The 25,020-nt window shown below is 42.3% G+C and overlaps 2 protein-coding genes across 2 annotated transcripts; both read right to left on the reverse strand.

The window, feature by feature from the left end:
• Window positions 1-351: 351 nt before the first annotated feature.
• uqcrc1 (ubiquinol-cytochrome c reductase core protein 1) lies at window positions 352-15,729 on the reverse strand. Its single transcript, XM_083771519.1, has 14 exons — window positions 15,601-15,729; window positions 13,113-13,247; window positions 11,952-12,038; window positions 10,456-10,585; window positions 7,045-7,243; window positions 5,754-5,833; window positions 4,212-4,327; window positions 3,963-4,106; window positions 2,748-2,908; window positions 2,543-2,628; window positions 1,752-1,840; window positions 1,487-1,562; window positions 945-1,032; window positions 352-584 (listed from the first exon to the last, which is right to left on the reverse strand). Exons 1-13 carry the CDS (start codon window positions 15,661-15,663, stop codon window positions 968-970), a joined length of 1,431 nt encoding a protein of 476 aa, XP_083627645.1. The 5' UTR covers window positions 15,664-15,729; the 3' UTR covers window positions 352-584; window positions 945-967.
• A 222-nt stretch (window positions 15,730-15,951) lies between these two features.
• On the reverse strand, window positions 15,952-22,993 carry ttll3 (tubulin tyrosine ligase-like family, member 3; the record flags this gene model as incomplete). Its single annotated transcript, XM_083771186.1, has 14 exons — window positions 15,952-16,508; window positions 17,002-17,082; window positions 17,292-17,386; window positions 17,517-17,776; window positions 17,983-18,226; window positions 18,324-18,472; window positions 18,602-18,797; window positions 18,887-18,961; window positions 19,500-19,614; window positions 20,126-20,254; window positions 20,361-20,416; window positions 20,523-20,661; window positions 22,296-22,405; window positions 22,897-22,993. 14 exons carry the CDS (start codon window positions 22,991-22,993, stop codon window positions 15,969-15,971), a joined length of 2,286 nt encoding a protein of 761 aa, XP_083627312.1. The 3' UTR covers window positions 15,952-15,968.
• Between the last annotated feature and the right edge of the window lie 2,027 nt (window positions 22,994-25,020).

Genomic DNA, 25,020 nt, shown 5'->3' on the forward strand with positions numbered 1-25,020 from the left:
GCTATTTTTCAATAGCTAAAGCATAACATGATGCCAACACCAAAATGGGTGCACGGTCAGAATGGGTTAACCGAACCCCGCGGTATGCTCTTCTACATTGTACTATACAGTATATAGATGACCTCTATTCAAAGCAAATGAACCCATTCTGACCTGAGAATCAGATAAAAAAAATGTCTTCTACTGTACATCCTGACAGTCGGTGGCGCGCTATGAGCTTGTAGATCTGCTATTTTTCAATAGCTGAAACATAACATAATGCTAACACCAAAAGGGGTTCTCGCCCCAAAATGGGTTAACAGCTTCACAGACACACGGGTAGCAGTATCACAATGAACACAAAACAAACTCAAATGTTTATAGTTTTTTATTTTTATCGGAATGAGAGCTTCTGTTATGTACAATAGAGGACAGAAACAACATGTTACAGCAATTTATAAATATATTTCTGCTCCACAATGAACGGTTGTATTATGTACTGATTGTACCGTGTCCCGATATCAACTGCAGATGGACCATTACAAGTTGAAGTGCCATTGGCCCTCATGCCGCTCATATCCAGAACCAGGTGTTGACCAGGGCCACTGTAATACAACGAAATGGTACATCTTTGATGATCAATCTCTGCTAATTACAAGACTGTCTCACAATGATCTGATGAATTGGTTGATTACTGTGCCAGGGCGAGACAGAGAGGGGAGACACTTAACCTGTGGGTGCCGTTAAAATAAAATAAAATAATAATAACAACAGATCCCAATAGTTAGTTAAATGCAGAGGATGAAATCCTGGCATGTGCAAATGTGCGTGGCAATACCTCTACAACAACTAAAGGGGACACAATCTATATTATATTTTAATTCTCAGATCTTCTTCCTTGCAGTAACGTTAAGAACAAGCGAGCAGGGGGATGGGGGGGGTTGGAGCGAACATTGGACACTTACAGAGCAACAATGTGTGTGAGAAATTAGAATCTCAGCCAATACATGGCACTCCTCACACGATTGTAGTCAGGTAGCTGTTCGACTGGGCCTGAAGGAGAGAGGCAAAGGGGTCACAGTTAGAGGTTGTTGGAAGCCCAATTTATTTCTATCGATTACTCACCCCATGAATTCATGGAGAATCTTTGTTGTTTTTTGTCGCATTCCTAAGTCAATCATTTGATGACTGGAGACTGTTTTAGTCTCCTCCGCTCATCAAATTATTGGATGCGACAAAAACAACATCTGTGAATCAAAGGCTTCATGGGGTGTGCAATTGATAGAAAATAAGTATTTTCTTTGGGTGAACTATCCCTTTAAGGGATTTATAGATATAAGTCTATAATGTCGGGGTTATAATGCACTTATTTTAACCCTTATAATTATGCATAAGAACATATAATGAAGTATTATGAAGTAATCCAACGTATAATAAATAATACAGGTGCTACGTTAAGGTTCCACTGAGACTATGGGTTCATTGACCCGGTCCTAACAGAACTCACCGACAGCGGACACAGCCGGACACTTATCATAAATATACTTTGAGCAGACGTCACGGATCATCTTGGGTGTCACAGCCTGAAGGGAGAAAAGATGATGATTATTTTCTTTAATTGTTTAATCTGTCATTTATCTACTCTACAGTATATGTATATACAAAAACATTGGTCAATGTTCATAAGTTATTTGAATCCAGACAGATGATTTACCTAGCAGACACAAAACATAACTATTTTAGAATGACTGTTCTTTAAAGTGCAAACTCACATCTATGCGGGCGTCCCACTCTGCCAGTGGAATACGCCGACCGTAATTCAAGACGTGCCTTCCAATGTCATCACAGATTGGCGTTGTCCCTAAAAAGGCAATAAGAATGTGAGAATGTTGAGACTTGTTGACTGACAGAAGCCCGTTTGTGTGTAGATGACATAACAGAATAGTGGATTTGATATAAAAAAAAAATCATCTCTTCCATTTCCAGGTGCACCATCATGCTGTACAGCATTCTACTGTGAAGCATGTTTAGCCTGTGTTAACACCACTGTTGTCGTTGTTGTCCATATGGAGGTCAGCTGTACTTTTGATTACAGTTAGAGAGGAAGCCTTTCAAACCAAAGTGCTAAAATATCAACATCTGGATCAGTCTCACAGCTAGGCTACAGATGTAAACTTTTAGTTTTTATCTTTGGTAGCCTAGGGCATGTGCACAAATTGGTTTTGGGGGGCTTACAAAAAGTGCCAAGCAGTTAGTAAGGTACAGGCTCAGTCTCAGCAATTATAGGAAGCTCCTCAATTTGGAGGAGGCGTCGTTTCCTTTATCCATGATTTACGCCTGCCGTGTTTGACAATGTCAACTATATTGTAGGTAACAACGTTCTGCCCGGCCGTCTAGCCACTTTGTTAACTGGCCGTTTTCCTATTGTCTGGCTGCATTATCGGTGTTTATGTCCAAGCCATGTGTGTGTGCAAGGCATTCTTACGTGCTTTTTATTTTATGTTTATGTGGAGAATGGAGATAAATAAATATTTAAAATGTGTGAGATTAAGACAGATCGTACCATTGAGCTGTCCCACCAGGCTGGCCTTCAGCGCATTCTTGCCTCTGGTAACGTCACTCTCCGTTATGGCCGTGCACAGATTCATCCTTCATAGTACAGCAGGAGATAAAGTGGTCACACATCAGAAACTTTATTATCATCTATAAAATAAGACTATTTATTTATTTAAATAGCATATCAGTGTAGTTGTGTGTGAGTTCCTAACCAGGCATTTTGTGACCAGTGCAACATGTCTTCAATGTTCATTTTGTCGCACACAAAGTAGATGCCCAGAAGGCCGGTGTCGCTGTAGGAGGAGTGGAAGGCCTGGAAGCTGTGACACAGCTCGTAGTCCACCGCTATGCGGGCCAGACGACTGCTCAGATGCTGCAATTTACAATTTACAATTTAGCAGACGCTCTTAATCCAGAGCGACTTACATTTAAGCAAGAACAAAAGCATGGGAATACATCACATAAAAGTATTTATCATGAAACATGCGTAAGCTAAGAGAGTAACAGTGGAATATCTATATAATGAAACTATACATACACTATACATATAAACTATACATATTTACTACTATGCTATACATATGTACTATGGCGTGCTATGACTATATACAATACAATTATAGTGCTGTCTACATAACATAACATGCTATAAGTCTGTATCAAATGCTATCTAAGTCTACAGAAATGCTATCTAAGGGGGTAGGGTAAGTGCTATGGGCCATGATGGAGTCTGAAAAGGTGGGTTTTCAGACTACGGCGGAAGATTGGGAGTGATGCTGCAGTTCTGACTGCAATGGGAAAAGTGCATTCCACAGTTTTGGAGCCAGAAGGGAGAAGAGTTTGGGACGTGTGGAGCGTTGTCCCGGCGTAACACCAGGCATACAACACAAATGTATTCAATTCATCAATCAACATTTGCCTCAAATGCTCACCCAATGTTCTGTCCTTGAGTGATTTAGGTTTGTTTAGTTAGATCTACAACAACCATCACTCAAGAAAAGACTCTGCCTTGAGTGGGCAAAGCTTGAAGGGGAAACCATAGTAATACATATTTAAGCAATATTACACGAGGGAGTTCTTTATCGTCATTAATGCATGTCTGCGGTTTCCGAAAGGTATCGCAGAAGTGCATTAATGACGATAAAGAACATCCTCGAGTGTAATATTGCATTTATTTATTGCATAATGTCATTTTTTTCAATGACAGATGTAGCCACTACGACCACAAATGTCCCAAGAAACTAGCTAGCACGGCCGAATTCTTTGTTTTGATTAGCTGTTCCTATATTGTGGTTTAAGCACAGCTAGAAAGCCGTTTCAACCAATTAATTGCTTCCTCAAAACGACCTGTTGTATATATAATAGTAAGTACGCTCCTTTTGTTTCCATTGCCCTTTCCTAATCAGCATCAACAGAAAGAACCTAACCTTTCCGCCGCCGTAGGTGATGTCAAAACTGCCGATGATGGAGTTGGCCACCATGAGCGGCACAATGTCCTGGCTGGACGCACTGGCTCCCTCCACAGCGATGGCGACGTGCGCCAGGGGCATAACATCATCACGAAAGCGCACCTGAGAACCACAATACATCAACAATCGGGAGTTCTGCAATGAATGGTGACAAAAATATAGCCCTCGCACATTCTACATTTGGCCAATCTCTCACACACGTCTTACCTCACTGCCTGTAAAACGGCAGGGGGACAGCACAGGGACGGCATCATCCTGGTACTCGAAAGAGACACTGCTGAAGTGAGTCTTGGCCAAGCCGACCAGGTCCTCATGGCTCACACCTGCACAGACAAACTCATTAAAGTTAATTGAAAAACAAGAGATGCACACAGGCTGTTAGATACAAGACAGTGAAGACACTGTACTGTATGTCGATTGTACGTTTTATAAGGGGCCGAGCACTGGACCAGTACAAAGACCTATTGAGACTATTATCATTAGGGCCAGAGTACCAGACCCTATTGAAATGAAAAAAAAAAAACAATAAAAAGAAGTGCACATATTAAATCACATTTGTTGAATGTGCTCAAAAAACTGCTGCAAAAGTAGAAAAATTACATATTTCATTGAACTCAAAAATGAAAAGGCAAAATGGCTCAACAGTGCCCCCTAAAGAATTTCTAAATTGAAGCCCCACATTCTGGTTTCACCTGTGTAGTGTGTGTGTATACTGTATATGTACAGAATTCAGTACACAGCAGGAATCAATCAAAGAAAAAGCCTCTTGGAGCCATGCGCAAATCTCAAAGAGAAGTCAGCCATTTTTTATCTATTGCAGCGTATTAGTGCACATTAGGCCATTTGTAAGGGGTCGCACTTTAACCAATTCTGACCTGAGATCAGATTCTAAAAATGTCTATTACATCCTGACAGTTTCATTATTAACCCATTCTGACCTGAGATCAGATTCTAAAAGTGTCCTCGATTTTTCAAAAATAGCAGACCTACAAGCTCGTATCGCGCCAATCGGTGGCGCGATATGAGCTTGTAGATCTGCTATTTTTCAATAGCTAAAGCATAACATGATGCCAACACCAAAATGGGTGCCCGGTCAGAATGGGTTAAGTATCAGATCCAACTCAAACTCCTTGCTCCTTGGATCAGGAATAAGACCTGGCATAACCATCATAATGGCAGACCGAGTTAAACTTCCGGGTCAAGTGAGGACGGAGGAACAAGGGAATATCAGGCAGGCACTTAATGATACAAAGTTAGTGTGTACTGTGCACATCATGCATCACGTTTACACTTTACAGCAGTCAGCAGGCAATTCGACTGAAATAAAAAGTTGCTGTGTTTGTGATTCGATTAAAATAACATGACTCCCTTCTTATGATGTTACATTATGAGACCCGCCAAGTGCAGTATTGATAATCTCTGACCTTACTGATTTTCAGGGTTCAAGTCATTTGGAACTAGGTCCGTTTTAGTAGGAGTTTTGTCTCCTCAGCCAATCGCGGGATTTGCGGCATAAACAAACTGCCCCGCCGGCCGATAGGATGGTTCTCTATATATATATATTTATTATGTGTGGACCTCATGTCTTTGTATTGTCTTGGTGTTAGGTGCCATCTGTTGTTTTGATGAGGGTGTTTGAACAGACCTGTGAAGAAGAATATCCTTCGGGACAATAAAGATTATTATTAGGTCTACTAGGACCTTGATACTCATCCCTACAAGACAGACACTAGGGTCAGACAGTCCTACCTCCAGCAGCAGCCAGCACCATGCGGGGAGCCTTGTAGTGGCTGTTGATGTACTCCACTAGATCCTGACGGCTCAGACTCCTACGTGGACAAACAAAACAAATATTACTATGCTTTTTCTCACGCTGGCATCATGTTTTTATGAGAGTCTGAGAATATACAGGGGAGAAATGGCAACATACTGCAAATTAAAAGAATGAAATCTAAAGTTTATGATCTCATATATATGGCACACACAACCATTTTCCCCTTAATCTTTATATTATAACGTCATTGTGGCGTTAAGTCATTGATGCTTAACCCATTCTGACCTGAGATCAGATTCTAAAAATGTCTGTTTGAAAATGACAGTTTTCTGAAAAAGCTATGTTTCCATGTCAGTCGTTTTTTGATTTTTCAAAAATAGCAGACCTACAAGCTCGTATCGCGCCACTCGGTGGCGCGCTATGAGCTTGTAGATCTGCTATTTTTAAATAGCTAAAGCATAACATGATGCTGACACCAAAATGGGTGCCCGTTCAGAATGGGTTAAATATTGCTGGAACATCAATCTTTTCTCCCATGACTATATTTGGCTAGACTTTTCAACCAATCCACACTTTAAAAATGCATTAACGTCACTTTGTCCGAAGAACAAAAGGAGATCATTATAATTTGTGCGTTGAATTACGTAGCTTAAGCAGTGTTCCAGGTTCTGCATGTTGATAAACTGAACTGATTCCAATGGCTTCCTCGGAAATTAAACAAAGTTACAGAATACTTTGGAAAATGGCTTTAGAAAATGTATACCGTACTATATATATAAATATAAATATCAATGGGCTAAACATGCCAGACTGCCTGAATGGTCCTATAATGTAAAGTAAAGTATTTTTTATTGTTGCTGAAAGCTCTTTTGAGTGAATGTTGATCTATTACACTGAGTGAGTGGGAGTATCTGTGTGATTGATTGATTGATCGATCGATCTGTCTATCTATCTGTATCTACTTTATCCCATTCTGACCGGGCACCCATTTTGGTGTCAGCATCATGTTATGCTTTAGCTATTGAAAAATAGCAGATCTACAAGCTCATATCGCGCCACCGAGTGGCGCGATACGAGCTTGTAGGTCTGCTATTTTTTGAAAAATCGAAGAACGACTGACATTTTTAGAATCTGATCTCAGGTCAGAATGGGTTAATCAGACCAGTGTGTGTCCGGCGGAAACCTCGTATGAATCTGATCTCAGGTCAGAATGGGTTATTCATCTTTCCATCGGTCTACACACACACACACACACACACACACTACCTTGCATTGTTGGAGGGTCCCAGCACGCTGTGTCCCAGAGGGGTGCCCTGGAAGGCTGTGGCATGCAGCAGGTCGAGGCACACTTCCTGCAGATTGCCTTCAACCTCCTCTAGCTCCCGCAAGACCACACCCCTCTGCTGCTCAATGTCTGCCTCGCTCAGCGAGCTGCTCTGCACAATCTCCGACAGCAGCTCCACAGCTAAGAAAACACAAGGAGGGTAGGGGGACACAGACAAGACCTATGAATACACAGAATGTCTGCATGTCTGTCCACGAGACCGAAATAAATTCAAACATGCTCTGTGTATCGAGGTCCCCTGATGTGATGGATAAAGTGGGAGAGCAAATCTTTATGAGGTATGGTAAGTACTGGGAGCTGATAGTGGGTGCTGCAATCCATCTCCCAGGGGTCTAGCACACTGAAAAGGGGATAGATAGCCTCATTGTTGAGATAATCAAATCAAACTATTTGTGAAGCACATATATGACAACAATGGTTGACAAAGTGCTGTGAAGTTCAAAATCTAAATCAAAACAGCACAAACCATGATAATGGGTACAGCACGAAGACAGAATCAGAATCATTGTTGTCGTCACATCACAGTTTTAACAAGTAAACAAGAAATGATGACTATTTGAAACAAGTGCGCTCTATACTGTTGTGCGTCCGTTTCCTTTTTTTTGTAACGTGTATGTTTCTCTGTCACCTCACGGCCGTTGTTTTCGTTTGTTTGCAACGTTCTTTTGTTGGTTAAATCACTGTTTTGTTATGGCTGTCCTGCTCTACAGTTGGCTCATAACATTATGGCTGTGCTGCTCTACAGTTAGCTCATAACATTATGGCTGTGCTGCTCTACAGTTAGCTCATAACATTATGGCTGTGCTGCTCTACAGTTAGCTCATAACATTATGGCTGTGCTGCTCTACAGTTAGCTCATAACATTATGGCTGTCCTGCTCTACAGTTAGCTCATAACATTATGGCTGTCCTGCTCTACAGTTAGCTCATAACATTATGGCTGTCCTGCTCTACAGTTAGCTCGTAACATTATGGCTGTCCTGCTCTACAGTTGGCTCGTAACATTAGCCGCTGTTGTCAGCCGCTTGGCTCCACTCCGCGTTGCAGTGACTTCCGCGGTGCGTTTTTATCATACTGTAGCTTAGGAGGCAGCCAATCATGACAAGGTCGCTACTACGCGATTGGCTACATGGGTGGTTCAGACTCCCATTGGCTTAGGCAGTACGGGGTCAGACTCCCATTGGCTTAGGGGAAGGGATGTCAAACCACTCATATTAGGCAAATCGATTAATCGATTTTTTGCCCTTTTTTGTTTGTTGTTGCTGCGCAGCAGTTGAGGAGAACGACAACGACAGAGAACGCAACTAAGCACTCCTCTAAGCAACACAACTTCTGCAGCTGCATCCATATGTTTAGAATTTGCATCAAAGCCCAATAATAAATAGACTTTATTTTGTAAACAACGACAACACTGAAGGAGCAGCGGCGCTATCGGCGATGTCACAACTCCCAAGTATCTGCAGCCTGTCACGAGTTCCCTAATTAACTGAGACTGGAAGGATCAGAGCTGCAGCCATTGGCTCATGACACGAGCACACGACCAATGGCACAGTGTTGCTAAGATACCCCCCTCACCCTGGGACGATGGGGTCTATTCTATTCTCAAACCCAGAGCCGCTCTGCTCAAACCACAACAACAGCTACCATGTATGATGTGACGAGCGGCGCTGACAGTTAGCAGCACAGCACACACAGACACACGTACCCCTCCCATTTGGAAAACATTTGAAACAGCAACGTTTTATAACAAGCCATTACAAAAAATTATAATAATAAAAACGAATTTTCGACTCATACTTGTTTGAGTCACGGTGAGCATGAGTAGAAAATCGAGAGATGTGTGTACACGCCAGGGGGGGGCAGTCAGACAGATATTTTGTGACGCTACTAAGGAAATCGGGACTTCCTGAAAGTTCATATAATGGCCTGTTGTGGCGCTGTCATTGTCATATCTCCATAGAGGTCCATGTATTTGAGCCCAACTTCACCTCGACTGTATTACCTTAATAAACATGGTCATGAATACTTTCTGCTTCCAGTCACTAGTTTAAAGTCTCATTTCTCATGTCATAATATTCTTTTTGGAAAATTATGGTCCCATTTATAAAAGAAATGACCATAAAGTCGCGTATGTTCTGAGGGTCGTGGCTACCGTTACAGTCTATGATCGGGAGCCACCCCCGTTCGAGTCGAAATAAAAACCAACGAAGAAGAAGGGGGGGGAAGTCCAGCCTCGTTGTCTGGGCCAGCCAATGGCCAGCTGGGCCCAAACGGATCTAGAAAGATGGCGATTTACAGTTCAAGGACTGACTGGCTTCATCTTACATCCATATCAGACCCGGGGAACGCTCTGTCCATATCTTTTTACAGTCTATGGTACACGCGCATGTCCGTCAGTGACAGTATAGCACCAATGAACGGAGTACAGTAGAATTATGTAGTAGGAATATGAACCTTGATGAATGTTGTATTATACTGTGTCTTGTACTATAGTATTTTGTTTGATAGTATGGCAGATTGTTTTGTGTGGTAATACTGTACACCTGACTGCCAAAGAGAAATTTCCCCCCTGGGATAATAAAAGTCCTCATCATCATAAATGTGCAGAAGGTTAAATCTTCATGTTATTTCACATGCGGCGGGCGGAAGGGGCTCAGGAGGTATGGCGGCTGCCTGGGAACCATAAGGTTCCACGTTCGATCCCGGGCTCCCCCAGAGTTACTGTCGAAGTGTCTGTGAGCAAGACGCTGAACCCATATTGCATGGTGGTGTCCTCCGCCACCGGTGTATGTGTATGAATGGGTGAATGTAATGCACAATCTATGTAAAGCACCTTGGATGAAGGCAATATATAAATGCAGCATTTAAAACCCATTCTGACCGGGCACCCATTTTGGTGTCGGCATCATGTTATGCTTTAGCTATTGAAAAATAGCAGATCTACAAGCTCATATCGCGCCACCGAGTGGCGCGATACGAGCTTGTAGGTCTGCTATTTTTCTTTTTTTTTAAAGATATTTTTTTTTGCGGCTTACGCCTTTTATTGATTTTTGAAGGGACAGACAGTAGGCTGACAGGAAACGGGAGAGAGATGGGGGGATGACGGGTCCGGGAGTCGAACCCGCGGCACACTGCGACTGGATTACCAGTCCGGTGCCCAGACCGTTACGCTACGGCCTGGGCCGGTCTGCTATTTTTGAAAAAAATCGAAGAACGACTGACATTTTTAGAATCTGATCTCAGGTCAGAATGGGTTAATCAGACCAGTGTGTGTCCCAGTGGAAACCTCGTATGAATCTGATCTCAGGTCAGAATGGGTTAAGTCTGTCTCACCTTTGGGCAGGTCTTTGGCCAGTGTCTTCATATAATATGCAGTGTGCTCCCGGGAGGTGTAGGCACTCAAGTGAGCACCCATGGACTCCACCTCCTTCTCCAGGGCGGACTGGGGGTAGCTCTTGGTTCCCTAGAAAGACAAGGCATTAATACGGAAATTGCAGAATGGAAGGAATGACATGGATATAGAAGGAGTGCATTAACCCATTCTGACCTGAGATCAGATTCATACGAGGTTTCCGCCGGACACACACTGGTCTGATGAACCCATTCTGACCTGAGATCAGATTCTAAAAATGTCAGTCGCTCTTCGATTTTTCAAAAATAGCAGACCTACAAGCTCGTATCGCGCCACTCGGTGGCGCGATATGAGCTTGTAGATCTGCTATTTTTAAATAGCTAAAGCATAACATGGTGCCGACACCAAAATGGGTGCCCGGTCAGAATGGGTTAAGTGCATTTTTATCTATTTTTGTATGTTGTTGTCGTAATAATAATCCAATTCTGTGCAACATTAAGGCAGTGTGTTTTTTACCTTATTTGAGAGAAATCTATGCATTTTCCTGTTATGTCTGACCATTAGATAAACAAATTTATATTTTATGCATCACTAAATGAAACCTAAACCAAATTTACAAAACTGGTTAAAATGCATTAAGCTTCATCATAATATCATGCGTTATTCACAAATGTACCATATTGACAAGTCAAGCAAGTCACGGGCGCCTACAATTGAGCAATTACTCGGTGTAAGGGAGAACCGTGTACTGCAGGCCAGCCCATAGAAAACACTGTAATTAAACTATAATTTAGCCTACTTTTAAAATAATCCTACATGAACTGGAGACGCTATTGATTTGAATAAAAATATGTTTCCAAATGTATGGGGTGTCTTTGTCAACATGTCATATTGTTGTCTCAATAGATAATGTGTTTCTCATTTAATTTGCCACTTGGTTAGGTAAGGTTACCCATGATGTTAACAGCAGAGGGGAGACAGACAGACAACTAGTCTCCATTTCAGTGACACCACTGTCTTTATGAGAGTGAAGTAATTAGTAATAATAGTTTAATTTCTTGAACCTTTTTTCTATTAGACGTGCAGTGTTGAATAAATACAGTATTATCAGCATAAACATATTCTGCATCCCATAACTGGATAGTAAGACAAGTAAGACGCGCAAACGCGGGAAGCGAACGCAGCTCGTGTGTGTGTGTGTGTGTGTGTGCGCGCTACAGCTGCGCCCTCTGGTGGCGGGCAGGTGGTGTCACAGCGGGACAGACACACAGACATGATCTGCAGGGTCTCATAGTTAGTGCTCACTGCGTTCGCAATCACTGCGTTCGCAATGATCTGCAGGGTCTCATAGTTAGTGCTCAGTGCGTTCGCAATGAATGGGTCCTTGCAGATTTTAGACATAAGTGTGTGTCACCAAGGAACAAAAGTCACATTTCTTGGTGATATATCTAGGAGAGATGTTTGTAAGAATATCTACCTTGAAAGCCATGTGCTCCAGAAAGAAACCGGCTCCATTGTTCCTCTCACTCTCGTACCGACTACCAGCATTGATCCACAGTCCAACCTGAAACAGGGTGGAAGGTGTTAACGTCATAGGAGATAACATCCATTCAATATCAAAGGTACATCATCACATGAAACGGACCCACGCCAACACCTACAGAGTACAGTACATATATACGACGTGTTTTAACCCATTCTGACCTGAGATCAGATTCATACGAGGTTTCCACTGGACACACACTGGTCTGATTAACCCATTCTAACCTGAGATCAGATTCTAAAAAATGTCAAGTCGTTCTTCGATTTTTCAAAAATAGCAGATCTACAAGCTCGTATCGCGCCACTCGGTGGCGCGATATGAGCTTGTAGATCTGCTATTTTTAAATAGCTAAAGCATAACATGATGCTGACACCAAAATGGGTGCCCGGTCAGAATGGGTTAATAGCCATCTGTTGTCTGCGATTGACGTATATATATATATACAGTTTTATATCGCTTATATACGGAACCAACAACGTTTTGCCCTTAGCCAGTTGCTAGGCAAAGCCTTGCTTTCCCCTGCATGCACGGAGCATGCTCACGCATGCACGGAGCATGCTCACGCATGCACGGAGCATGCTCACGCATGCACGGAGCATGCTCACGCATGCACGGAGCATGCTCACGCATGCACGGAGCATGCTCACGCATGCACGGAGCATGCTCACGCATGCACGGAGCATGCTCACGCATGCACGGAGCATGCTCACGCATGCACGGAGCATGCTCACGCATGCGTAGACTACTGTTATAAGTAGGATCTTCTCTGGCTCATAACTCCCCGCTGTCCGTTGTGCTGATCAGACATCCGAGATTTGGATTTGATTACTGATTTTTCATCGCATCTCAATGGAAATGAGTAAATGCTAACATTAGCCTTTTCTTACAATGGAGGTCTGCGAGAGCTGCGAGCGGGGAAAATGAAAGTACTTGAGTAGTAATCTCACGGCCTGCACAAGCTATTTACCACTTGTGTCCAACAGGCCGCAGTCTAAGTGTTAAATGCTCTCCACAGACCATCTTATTTGAGGTAGGGCTGTCACGATTATGGAACTTTACTGGTAATATATATGCTGTAGCAGTTCAACTTCTTACCGTGCAGGTGGCATGTCCGGTCTCCTCGGAGGCAATCCTCAGGCCATTGTCCAGGGCAGTGAGGCTGGTTTCTGGAGCGCTGATCAGGCTCTGGGCATAGCTAACGTGTCCACGCCTCAAAGACAGGAGGAGGTGCTGAAGTCAGAAATGGTCAAAGGTTAATACACAATGCCATTGAATTAACAGAAATAAGGTAAACCAAAGCTGTGAGTGGCGGCCGAAAGGAAGTTGTGTCGTCTCATCTCGGTTTTATTGACAGCGTGCAGTAAGTTACTGTAGTAGTAACCCGACAATGGCAGTCTGGCACTGCACGCGTTACAGCCGAATGTCGTATACTTTGTCGTAAGATGGGATATTGGGGTTGTGTGCCGAAAATAGCTTTTAGATCTGCCATTTTTTACCCGCGACCCACTGTACGTCTTTAAGGACAGGGGAGCTGTTTCCCTTTAAGGACAGGGGAGCTGTTTCCCTTTAAACTTTAGTTAGTGACATCAGTGATGTAAACAGCAAGACTATAATGAAGAAAAGTAAGTACTAAAGTATCCTGTTCTATATGCCACCAATTTGCCGGTCATAGTGAAGGGGGAACAGAGAAAAGTAGTACACAGTAGCAAAGGCCATCGGGAACGGGACTCAAACCCGCTACATTGTAGCCTGTACACCAGGCTACAATGTAGCGGGTTTGAGTCCCGTTCCCGACGGCCTTTGCTACGTGTCATTATCTCTCTCCCATTTCCTTTTCCTGTCTAACACATTTTCACCATCAATAAAAAGGCATAAAAAATGTAAGCTCAAAAATAAAAATAATAAGAAAGAACAGCTCCCGTGCATGCATCTGTGTATTACGATACCTCCCTGGGTCCATTTGGGTCAGTGAGTGAGTGAGGTTCAAATTGGTGAAGAAATGGCCTTGCATGACATGTCACTGAAGCAAGTGTCATTTGATGCTCTGTGTGTGTCTGTGGGCCTTTTGGTTAATAATGAGGTTTTTATCTCTAATCTACACCAGCAACAAACATGATACCTTGCCTGATGAAATGTCCATAGGACATTAGGGATAATGGTGACTACAGGCCACCATTATCAAGGCAGCTACAGGGGAAATGAATACATAGGCATCTGAGCAGCTTTAATACATCTCCAGCTACTTCTACGTTTAACAGACATAACTCAAGACTGTCTTCCTGACTCCAATGCACCATATTAATATTAAATAAAGCAAGAAACAGCCTTGTTAAATCTCTCTCTCTCTCTCTACTCTCTAGTACAGCGGCCCCCAAACCTTTTTGGCCGTGCACCCCCAGTTACCTCCTGACCTGGCTGACGCACCCCCCCAGCACTCAGTCTCGTTGTATTTGGCCAAAAATGATACATTTTGTAATATGATTATGGCAAATAACCACAGAATGTCACTGCACTGTGTTGCACACACCACAGTTTGGGAACCCCTGCTCTCGTAGTTTATTAGTACAGGGGGTTCTCAAAGTGAGGTCCTTGGGGTGTTCCAGGGGGTCACCGCTCCCCAGCCAAAATAGGGCCAGTTTAATTAACCAGTCCTATTTCAGAAAGTGAAAATATTCAAGTTACAAGCTCACAATGTGTGATGGTTTGCGTGGGACGTGTTGTGAGCAATATGTATGCATAAAATAGGGATGCTAGGTTGAAATTTCCACTATAATTTCACCAGCTAGCAGGTAATCCAATGAGCATATACTAATGACTACATATACGGTATTCAGACAGATCATACTAGGTTTATCTCTCCACACCTACAGACAGTAGTAGAATTCTGTACTTAACATAAAATATTTAGGGGAATGGGCGTTGCGTAGTTCAATACATATCACCTTGGGGGTCCCTGTTTGAAAAGCTGATTAACAAATCCTGACATTTGCCAAAAAACGACTTGCCAGAAAAGTACTTTGTCACCTTGAAATGACATTTCACACGTCCACACATGAAATAATTTCATAAAGCCGTTTATATCAATTGGAAAGTCACGTTAATGAATCAGTGCTCTAAACTTGAACTGTTATTATCGACATCTGTTAGTCACAACAAGAAGTCACCTAGATGGAGTTGGCTAGAGATAGCTATAGCTTTATAGCTAAGGTGGGAGGGCAAATGAGGACAACTGACAAAAGGTTGTCGTTAACAAACATTATGAGATGAACGCGATCAAAGCCATGACCTCCTGGTCTGCATTTCACGCACAGAAAGGAGTATTCGACATGTCAAGTGATTGAGACAAGAACATAGCATGTTCCTTCACAGTTGACCTTGTGTTCGGCTACTGTGGCTAACAAGTTGATGCTAAACCGGCTAGCAGATGTGATGCTAGACGCTATGCATTGCTAGCTGCTAAAGACTATAGCAGTTCAATCTACTCCGATAGACGTTAGCAGCCTTTTATAGAACGTTTTTCATGACCAAAATACCGGCCAAAATCACATTACAAAAGGCATAGGTTATTATTTTGTTAACTTACACTGCGGGTTCTGGAGAGGGCTCGACCCAGAGTGCTACCGACTCGGCACACGGACGTCGCCATTTCTACTGTCAAACTGGAAGAGTGGTCCTGTGTGACGTCACCCGGTCACGTGGTCCTCACTGAGCACTGTGATGTGAGCAGCAGACGGGGCTGCAGTGCAGCACTGATCAGGATACAGTCTGGTGATGCGAAGTAGGGTACTAAAAAGCGACCTGATTTGTTGTTATAACTTATTTCATGTCTGTGGATGCATGGGTGCTCTATGGCTATCGACAGAACACAAAACAATCAAGAATACATCATGTGAAATACCACCTTTATTTTTAGGTAGACCAACAAATAGAGAGCAAATATAAATGTTTACATCAAGAGTGCTTGTTAATTCCAGTACCCAGGAGGGTCTTGATTTGTGTCTGATGGAAGCTCTGATGTCGTGGGAGGTTTCTGAAACTGTTCATAGGGTGTGAGACTGAGACTCTCGCTGTGGAGACCCTGGTGGAATGTGATTCCTTGTCTGATTCATGAAAAGGGTTTATCAGCCCCAGAGGTAAAAAGTGTCGTTGCCTTTCTGGTGTGAGATGGCAAACTTTCCCTGACCGATGTTTCAATACTTGAGGCCTCCTCCAGCTATCCGGCGACCGTGCTGCCTGGGCACTGATTGGCAGGTGGAAGGAGTCGATCTTGCCCATGGGCATCAGCTGAAGCCTTAAAATCTCTAAAGACCTTGTTTTTTCTATCCAAGACTCCTTGACCTTGGAAGGGCCCCAGCGTCTCAGTGCAGGAAGTACAGGCCAATGCTCAGATGGGTGGGAAGGTTTTGGAGGAGGAGCAGGATGTGGGTATTTGATTCGGGAGCCCTCAACATTTAAGTTGATTCCGACATAATGTGGCACTTCCACTGCTGCCTGGATAACAAAGAAATAGAGTGGGTGAATGAAAGAGTGCACATTTGAATGAAATAATAATGAATGGCAAGAAACACATCTCCTCTACAGTATATTACCAAGGATATATCATAATTATACAGTATTCATACATGTTGCAAAGTTAACTAAAGATTTTTTATGCACTTAGTAGATGCTCTGCTATGTGCAAGTTAAGCAAGCATGAACCTTTGTCAAACCAACAGGAAAACGAAATAATAACATCTATCTATATAACCCCACTAACATATATAGTCAATAAGCAGGGAGTGCATTTGCAAAAATAATTAAGTGTTGGTAGACAAGCTGGAGTCTGAAGAAGAATTGCGAGTTAGTCCGAGTGGTCCTGACTCCTGACCAATGCAAGGAGGTCATTCCACAGCTTGTGAGCCAGGAGGAAGATGAGACCAGGCCACCAGGGAAAGAGGGATAGACAACCTTTACTGATCATAAGAACAGTCCAGCTCCTCCTTACTTGCTTATATATGAGCTGAAACTCCCCAGTATTTGCTGTCCTGTCTTGTCTGCGGTCCAGAACAACCTTCAGTGTGTCCTCCTGTAGTAATAATAATAATAATAATAATAATAATACATTTTGTTTATAATGCATGCACTACATTTGAAACAAATCTCAAAGTGCTACAGTACAGAATGAAAAATATCTGCATAAAAACAATGTAAAAGGGGGGCAAAGAAAACCTGAATAGCTAACAGAATGCATTATTAAAAAGGAAAGTCTTTTAGTCCTCTCTTTAAAGCATCGACCTGTACAGCAGCACACAGACGAGCTGTCACAGTGGTGGAGGGGGCCATGGTGGGACTGGCGTTTATCTCTATCAGCCACGGGCACATGTCCTGGCCTAAAATAGCAGAAAGGAGGGGAAAAAAGTAATACATTTCCTTTATAAGAAAAACAACAACTTTTTGAGAGATAATTGGTTATTGGAATTGGAAACTGGGCTGACAGCTGAATCCGCCATCCCATTCTACCTAAAATGAAGTCAGCGCCATAGAGTTCAAAGGTGTTTTTGCGTGACTCCACCAGGTCTTGTGCAGTCTGCAGAGCATGGATTACGGCCTTCTTCATTCCTGGGACCACGATGGCCCCCCACTGAGCTGCTCTGCCCTGACCGGACAGAAAGGTCCTGAACTGGTCACAGGACCACATGTTGTCAGCAGGCACATCTGGATGGCGTCGTTGGGAGTTCTGCAGGTGCTTCTGAATGGAGTTATTACACAGGTGGACAGAGCTGATGGAACGGGAGTGAGAAGTGACAAGACCAGAGAGTCAAATAGAATGTAACAGAGAGTATAGCAACAAGGACAAGAACGATGAGGTATGATTGGAGAAATGGATGAGGGAGAAAAAGTTTTATATTTAATATTTCAATACTGTTCTCTCTCTTTCTCTCCATCTCTCCTTTTCTGTTGTTATACCTTATTGTTGTTGTCTCACCTGTCTAGTGTGTCTAGAGAGTAAGGCTGCGTGCAGAAGCGGAGGTAGCACTTCTTATAGAGCCAGATGGTCAGAGGGTTCCAGTCTGTGACCAGGAACCATTGGCGCACATCAAACTTGATATCGTGGACCAGCAGGGGGCGCTCTAGGTACTTCTGCACCACCCATTTGCTGTCCTTGATCAGGGTTGGATCACTCTCCACCACCTGGAGGATCTCGTCCAAACGTTTGGTGCACAAAATGCCTATAGAGAGAGCAATAAAACTCAGCTCAGTCAGGCTCAGTTTGGATGGTTGCTTTATTATAACGTATTTATACTGCTGTTTCCGTCCTTCATATACCTCTGCCCCTGGACATGGCTCCGGGTTTGATGATCCAGACGTTGTGGATGCCATCGGTGTCCAGCTGTGGGCTGACCTCCCGCAGCCTGCACAGCATCACCTGGCAGTGGTTCACAAAGTGAACACTGTCCTCAATCTCCACCCCATCACTAGAATGGAATCAAAGAGAGAAAGAAAGAAAGAAATGGCATGATACTGAGAATGCACGCACGCACGCACGCACGCACGCACACACACACACACACACACACACACACACAAAGAGAGATAGTACTTACTGAACAGCACGGTAGTAGTTTTTGATCAACTCAGACCACTGCTCATGTGTAAGTGCTTGTGACGCTTCCAGGCTCATGTCTATGTCATTGTGTTCCAGACTGTCGAGGAAGTTCCGGCAAACCTTCAGTGCACAGTCAATCATTTTGGAGGGAACCAAAGGTGTGTCTTGGCAATGCTTGCTTTGTTTCTTCTTATCTTAGATGGAGGAACAACATGTCAAATCCATGGAGATATATTGAAACAATTGCTCTCAGTGAGTTAAGACTTGAAACAGAGATTCTTACTTTGGTTTGCTTTGCTTTGCGATCTCTCCACAACACACTGCAAAAGACTGGTACAGGCTGTCCTTCTGTAATCCTCTACAAAGTGACAATTATACAGTTACAATTTAGGTATTTAGCAGGCGCTCTTAACCCAAGCAACTTACAAATGCAAGATCAGAGTACACTAGAAATGGTGCTCCTCTGAGCACAGGTCTCCGCCAGGTCAGGTAGGTTATTGTGGCCTCTTGGTGGCGCGCGCTATAATAGGCTAATGTGAAAAGGGGATTGGCAAACTGTGTGTGCACAGTCTGGCAGCGACTGGGCCAACAGTGCCGGAGATTAGCTGTACGCAGACACATGAACCGACACACATGGACGAACTGACAAGCAGACGGTTTGCAAAACATACTCTTTCGCCAAGCCTTTGGCCTGGCGAAAGAGTATGAGGTTTGAACCTGACCAAGGAGGGCTTGTCTCGCATGTCCCTCCTCTATATCTTTCCCCTTGTCTCTCTAAACTGAATTACACACCTATCTGAAATAAAGCATTAAAAAAACCCATCATATCACCTTCTAATGTTTCAATGTTTCATGGTTGATAAATGAGGAAGTATGATGAATGATGAAGTTCTCACCAATGAAAGCATGTTTATCATCCTCTGCTCCTAGTCTGTAGCAACGTGGGAAAAAGGTTTCTGGGTCAGCTGAGTCAAACCAGCACAGGTTTCTTAGATTCACACATAACCCCACCTGGGAAGAAAAGAGAGGGCAACGGATCAAAGAAGAAGTAATATCAAACTTCATATAAACGCTCCAGAGTGCATGGTACGAAGACTGTCCACATCGGATCGCTTGTTATAGTTAAACTATTTCAGACACAATAGGTCCATATAAAAAAACAAAGTCTGATAACAGACTATTTTCACTCCATAAAGCCCAGATGTTGTATACAACTGTATAATAAAGTGTGAAAGTATGAAATATAACATTGATTGTGACATTGACCAGCTCTTTATTTAAACAAAAAAATAATTTAGCCATTCTAAGTATCTTCGCTTCCTCCCTGCACCCACAACCATCCTCCCAACCCCACTCCATAATTTCCTTGACCTTTTGACAGGGCAGCCTACTACTCATTCCCACCAAGTTAAATCAAAGTGCAGCCATAATTTCTCCAGTTATTTTGTTCCAAAAGATACACAGCAATTACAACTCCCTGCCTGCAGGCATGGCAATGACAATGTCCTACTTGTAATGATACCTTGGTGGTGAAGCTGCCTGCTTTCGCAAAGTGGTTTGTAATTTGCTCCTTGTGTAACATGCGGTTGTCGATGGCATCTCTGCGATTTGTCCAATAGAAATACACCGTTTCATTTCGCACCATGCGAGACTGGAGAAAGACAAGAGAGGCAGAAAAGCTAATTATCATGATGGGATAAAGTGGATCCACCAAAAGAACGGCAAAGAACACAAGCCTGGATGTTCAGAAATGTTACCATTATGTCATACATTCCACCGGAATCAAACTCTTTCTCTACATCTTCCATATTGTCTATGGAAAGTGAGTACAGAGAAAGGAACGGAAAGGTTAGACAGATGGGTAAAATATCCACATAGATTATAATGGAAAATGTTAAGTGTTAACTCAACCAGCTCACAGTCGTCATCATCACTGGTGTTAGTGTGACGGTATGTATGCTGGCTGGGGTGTAGGACACGGCGCTCGACCCAGCCTCTGGCCCGCAACGCTGCTCCCACAACAGGGTAGGGGCCCTGGATGGAGAATATCATATGCATCTTGGGAGAGAGGGAGAGAAAGCAATAGACTAGGGAACAATGGTGGTTTACACAGAAAAATCAGACCCTTCTGAAGTGAGTGGTGCTGTACTGTACTTGTGCTGTATACGTACTGTACAAGCTCTCCTCCCTGGACTGTGTGTGTGTGTGTGTGTGTGTGTGTGTGTGTGTGTGTGTGTGTGTGTGTGTGTGTGTGCTACGCTGCACAACAGTGACACTTGGTGGTGAAAATATGCTATTTCCGTGCTCAGACCCAGGGACACAGTCAGGGACACACATATCTGTCTATAGGAGTGGTTGCACCACTCAAACATATGACCATATAGTTCTTGTCTGCCATGACTACTGACTTTACATTATCACTGATCATTTTGAAGAAGCCTATACTCATTTAATGTTTTTAGTCTTAAGGAAGTCATCAGATTACATTAATTTCCATAAAAAAACAAAAAACCATTTGTCAAATTTGTGGCTGAATATACGTGAAATCATTTTTGCTTGCTGTGTGGATTCTCCTCCATATGTGATTCAATTGAGGGGTTGATTGCATATTGGATTCACGATTTTTATACTTTTCTGTCAAATAAGTCCATCTTGAACATTTTGGAAGCCAATTGGAGACGTATTTGTAGCCTACACAACGCAGTCTCATCCCCACTCGTCAAATACTGTAGCTTCGCCAACATCCGGAAGTGTCACTTTCGCATCACTCCAAATATAAATACAGTGTTTATTGTACTACTGTGGTCCTTGAATCGATATAGAAGTTGAATGGGGCACTACAGCAACTAAAGAGAGACACTATAGGGGACAAAGCTACCATTTCTGACGAGTGAGGATGAGATTGTGTTGATTTGCTCATGTCCTCCTGAGCATACTGTATGTGCTGTAGGGCTGTCAAAAAAAATCGATTCGAGTTAGAATCGCGATTCTAATGCCGTCCGATTCAGAATCGATTCTCATTTTCCAAAAATCGATTTTCTTTTCTTTTTTTCTTTTTTTCTTGCACAAATGTACCTGTACCTGACAGGTACATTTGTGCAAAAAAATATAAAAAAACATGCACAGGTACTACCTGTGCATGCAATGCATTATGGCCTGGGTTTCTGCATAGTGCATTTACTACCAGCTAAGCTAAGCCTGCCAATTGTATTTATTTTACACCTGTTTTAATACTAATGTATTGTTCTGGTATTGAGTGAGAAGAGATTTTGTAACTTTTGTACTGGTTCAAATTTGTGCAAGCTAAATAAATGAGACATGTTCTTACTCTTGGATTTAACCTTTGTGTGTTTAAATCATTCAGTTGATAAAACCTTTACAATTATACAAGCTTTTTACTAAATGTACTCTGCTTTCATGCCAGAAGACTGGAGTAGATCATGCTAAAATTCTATTTAATTGTTTTTAATAAAAATAAAAAACTGCTTTAGAATCGGAAAAAAATCTTTTTTGAATCGAGAATCGGAAAAATTTAAAAGATCGTTTTTGAATCGAATCGTCACCCCAAGAATCGGAATCGAATCGAATCGAATCGTGGGACACCTAAAGATTCGCAGCCCTAATGCGCTGATACCATAAATGCTCCCGATGACCAGGTTGGTGCACTGCTACAGTACATGCAGATAGTTTACCTTCACTGCTTTGTCCACCAGGGCCTTGGCTGTCCTCAGCCTCTCTGGGTTAAGAACCGTACGGCCGGAAAGGCTATGACACGCTTTGCTCTCAGGAGGTGTAGCTGCCGCTGTCACGTACGGACCCACAAATACAAAAATGAAAATTAGGACAATGTAAGAAGAAGGCCTGCTACTTTTGAAAGAATATGGGGCAGGTTCTTTGAGGTTCTACCTTCAATATCTCAATATCTTGATTTAGTTTGAGTTTTTATTTATATTGTTATTTTCATGTATTTATCCGAGTTGTTGCTGTCAAGAGGTGTTGTGTACAATACAGAGTAATGAGAGCTGTGTAGCTGTAGGGGTTTGTTTTTACTGTTTTTTGTCTTTTCTTTTTTGAGTTTGTCTTGTCTTGTTTAAAAAAAAAAAAAAAAAAATCATGATTCTGTAACTCATTGTGGTAAATATCTGCATTATCAATAAATAAATCTTTTAAAAAAAAATTAGGTGATTCAATGAAATTATACTACTGTTTTTGCAAATCAAATATAGTAAAATAGAGAAGCGATAGCTAGTATCTAGTATCTACTACAAAAAAGGAGCAATATAGAGAAACTACTTTTGTCTCTGTTGACACTCTTGGAGGCTTCGTTGTGTCGCTGACCCATAATAACTACATTGTGCTCATCCTTAGAGGGGTTTCCCAACGTTCCCATCTCTCCAGCAGAGGCAAATTCTAGAGACATAGAAAAAAAAGATGAATACCACAAATCATCATCGAGTCATCACAACAAAAACTAAACTAGGCCGGTTGCCAGGGCTGTGTGGTTGTGACATGTTATATAGCACCACCATGAGGCCAATTTGACATATTTAAGTTGCAGTTCTTCCTTGGTCTACTTTTGATTGATTGATTGATTGATTGATTGATTGATTGATTGATTGATTGATTGATTGATTGATTGATTGATTGATTGATTGATTGATTGATTAACAGTACAGTACAGTAGAATTACAGTACATTTCAAGTGCAACTCAATACAACAACTGTTAACTGTTAACACCATAAAGCATTACACTTGTTTACAATAGGGCCCACCATTTTCAATTCATCAAAACAATTAGAGACGTATACACAACTATATAGTCAAAACAGGAAATCATCATAGAGGAGGTAAAAAGGGAAAAGAAACATATACAGTGAGGGGGAAAGGGGTGGGGCCAGTTTCCCAGTTGCCAGTTTCCAATTCAGTGATGCGTTCTACTGGTGACCGTGGTGTGGGGGGTGGCTGATTTAACCCATTCTGACCTGAGATCAGATTCATACGAGGTTTCCACTGGACACACACTGGTCTGATGAACCCATTCTGACCTGAGATCAGCTTCTAAAAATGTCAGTCGCTCTTCGAATTTTCAAAAATAGCAGACCTACAAGCTTGTATCGCGCCACTCGGTGGCGCGATACGAGCTTGTAGATCTGCTATTTTTAAATAGTTAAAGCATAACATGATGCTGACACCAAAATGGGTGCCCGTTCAGAATGGGTAAGCAGTCATGGGTCAAACTAGTTAATCTAGTTTTGCACTTGTAGATAGATCTAATAAATGGACTGTTTAAACCAGTCACTCACCGCCCACACCAGTGACACCACAGTATAGACAAATGCATCAAAGTCACCATTTTAGACAGCATCATTCTTTCCTAAGCGGAATTATACTGTCTGTTAGATTAGAACATTACTGTATTTGTCAGCAAATACAGTAAGCTCCTTGTAATTATAGTTTCTTTCCTCGACCCTGCTTTTTGGAAGTATTACACTGAAAGTGAGAAGTTATAGACATGCATGCATTAAAGTGTTTTAATAAGGCTCATTGAGCAATCTAACTATATTTGCAAAAACATTGCACATTGTTATGTTTCTTGTAAATAGAAAGATATTCACTGACGCATGCATTCTTGACCGCATGTGCACCTGATCATGACTGATGATAGTCCACTCCATTAAAACCCATTCTGACCGGGCACCCATTTTGGTGTTGGCATCATGTTATGCTTTAGCTATTGAAAAATAGCAGATCTACAAGCTCATATCGCGCCACCGAGTGGCGCGATATGAGCTTGTAGGTCTGCTATTTTTTGAAAAATCGAAGAACGACTGACATTTTTAGAATCTGATCTCAGGTCAGAATGGGTTGATCAGACCAGTGTGTGTCCAGTGGAAAACCTCGTATGAATCTGATCTCAGGTCAGAATGGGTTAATACAGTAGGCTACATGTCACACTCACAACATACAAACATACACATTTTGACAGGATTTCTACAGTAATAAGATAAATATATACTGCAGTGTTCACAAAACTACTGAGAGTCTGAGTGTAACTGAAGCTTAAGCCTTGAACTCTTCAGCTCATATTATGGTCCAAAACAGCATGGTTATGAAACTTTAATGCATGGCCTTTGCATCAAGCTTTTGACCACCTGGAATTTGTAAGTGTGACCTTCATGATTAATTCAGCATTCTTGATGTATAGGATTAGATTTAGATTAGATTGGATCTAATGTATTGTCACTGCACAGAGTATACATGCAAATACTAAATGAAGGTTGGCGTCTATAGCCAGAAGTGCAATACAGTAATGCAGCAATGAGAGAATAAATACAGAAAAATGTACAGTGTGTGTATAGGACTGATTTATGAACACAAACACTAGTGGAGTTATTTTTCAATAAGTATCACTCCCT

Source organism: Protomyctophum parallelum (genome assembly GCF_964188405.1).
Source record: "Protomyctophum parallelum genome assembly, chromosome: 8".
NCBI lineage: Eukaryota > Metazoa > Chordata > Actinopteri > Myctophiformes > Myctophidae > Protomyctophum > Protomyctophum parallelum.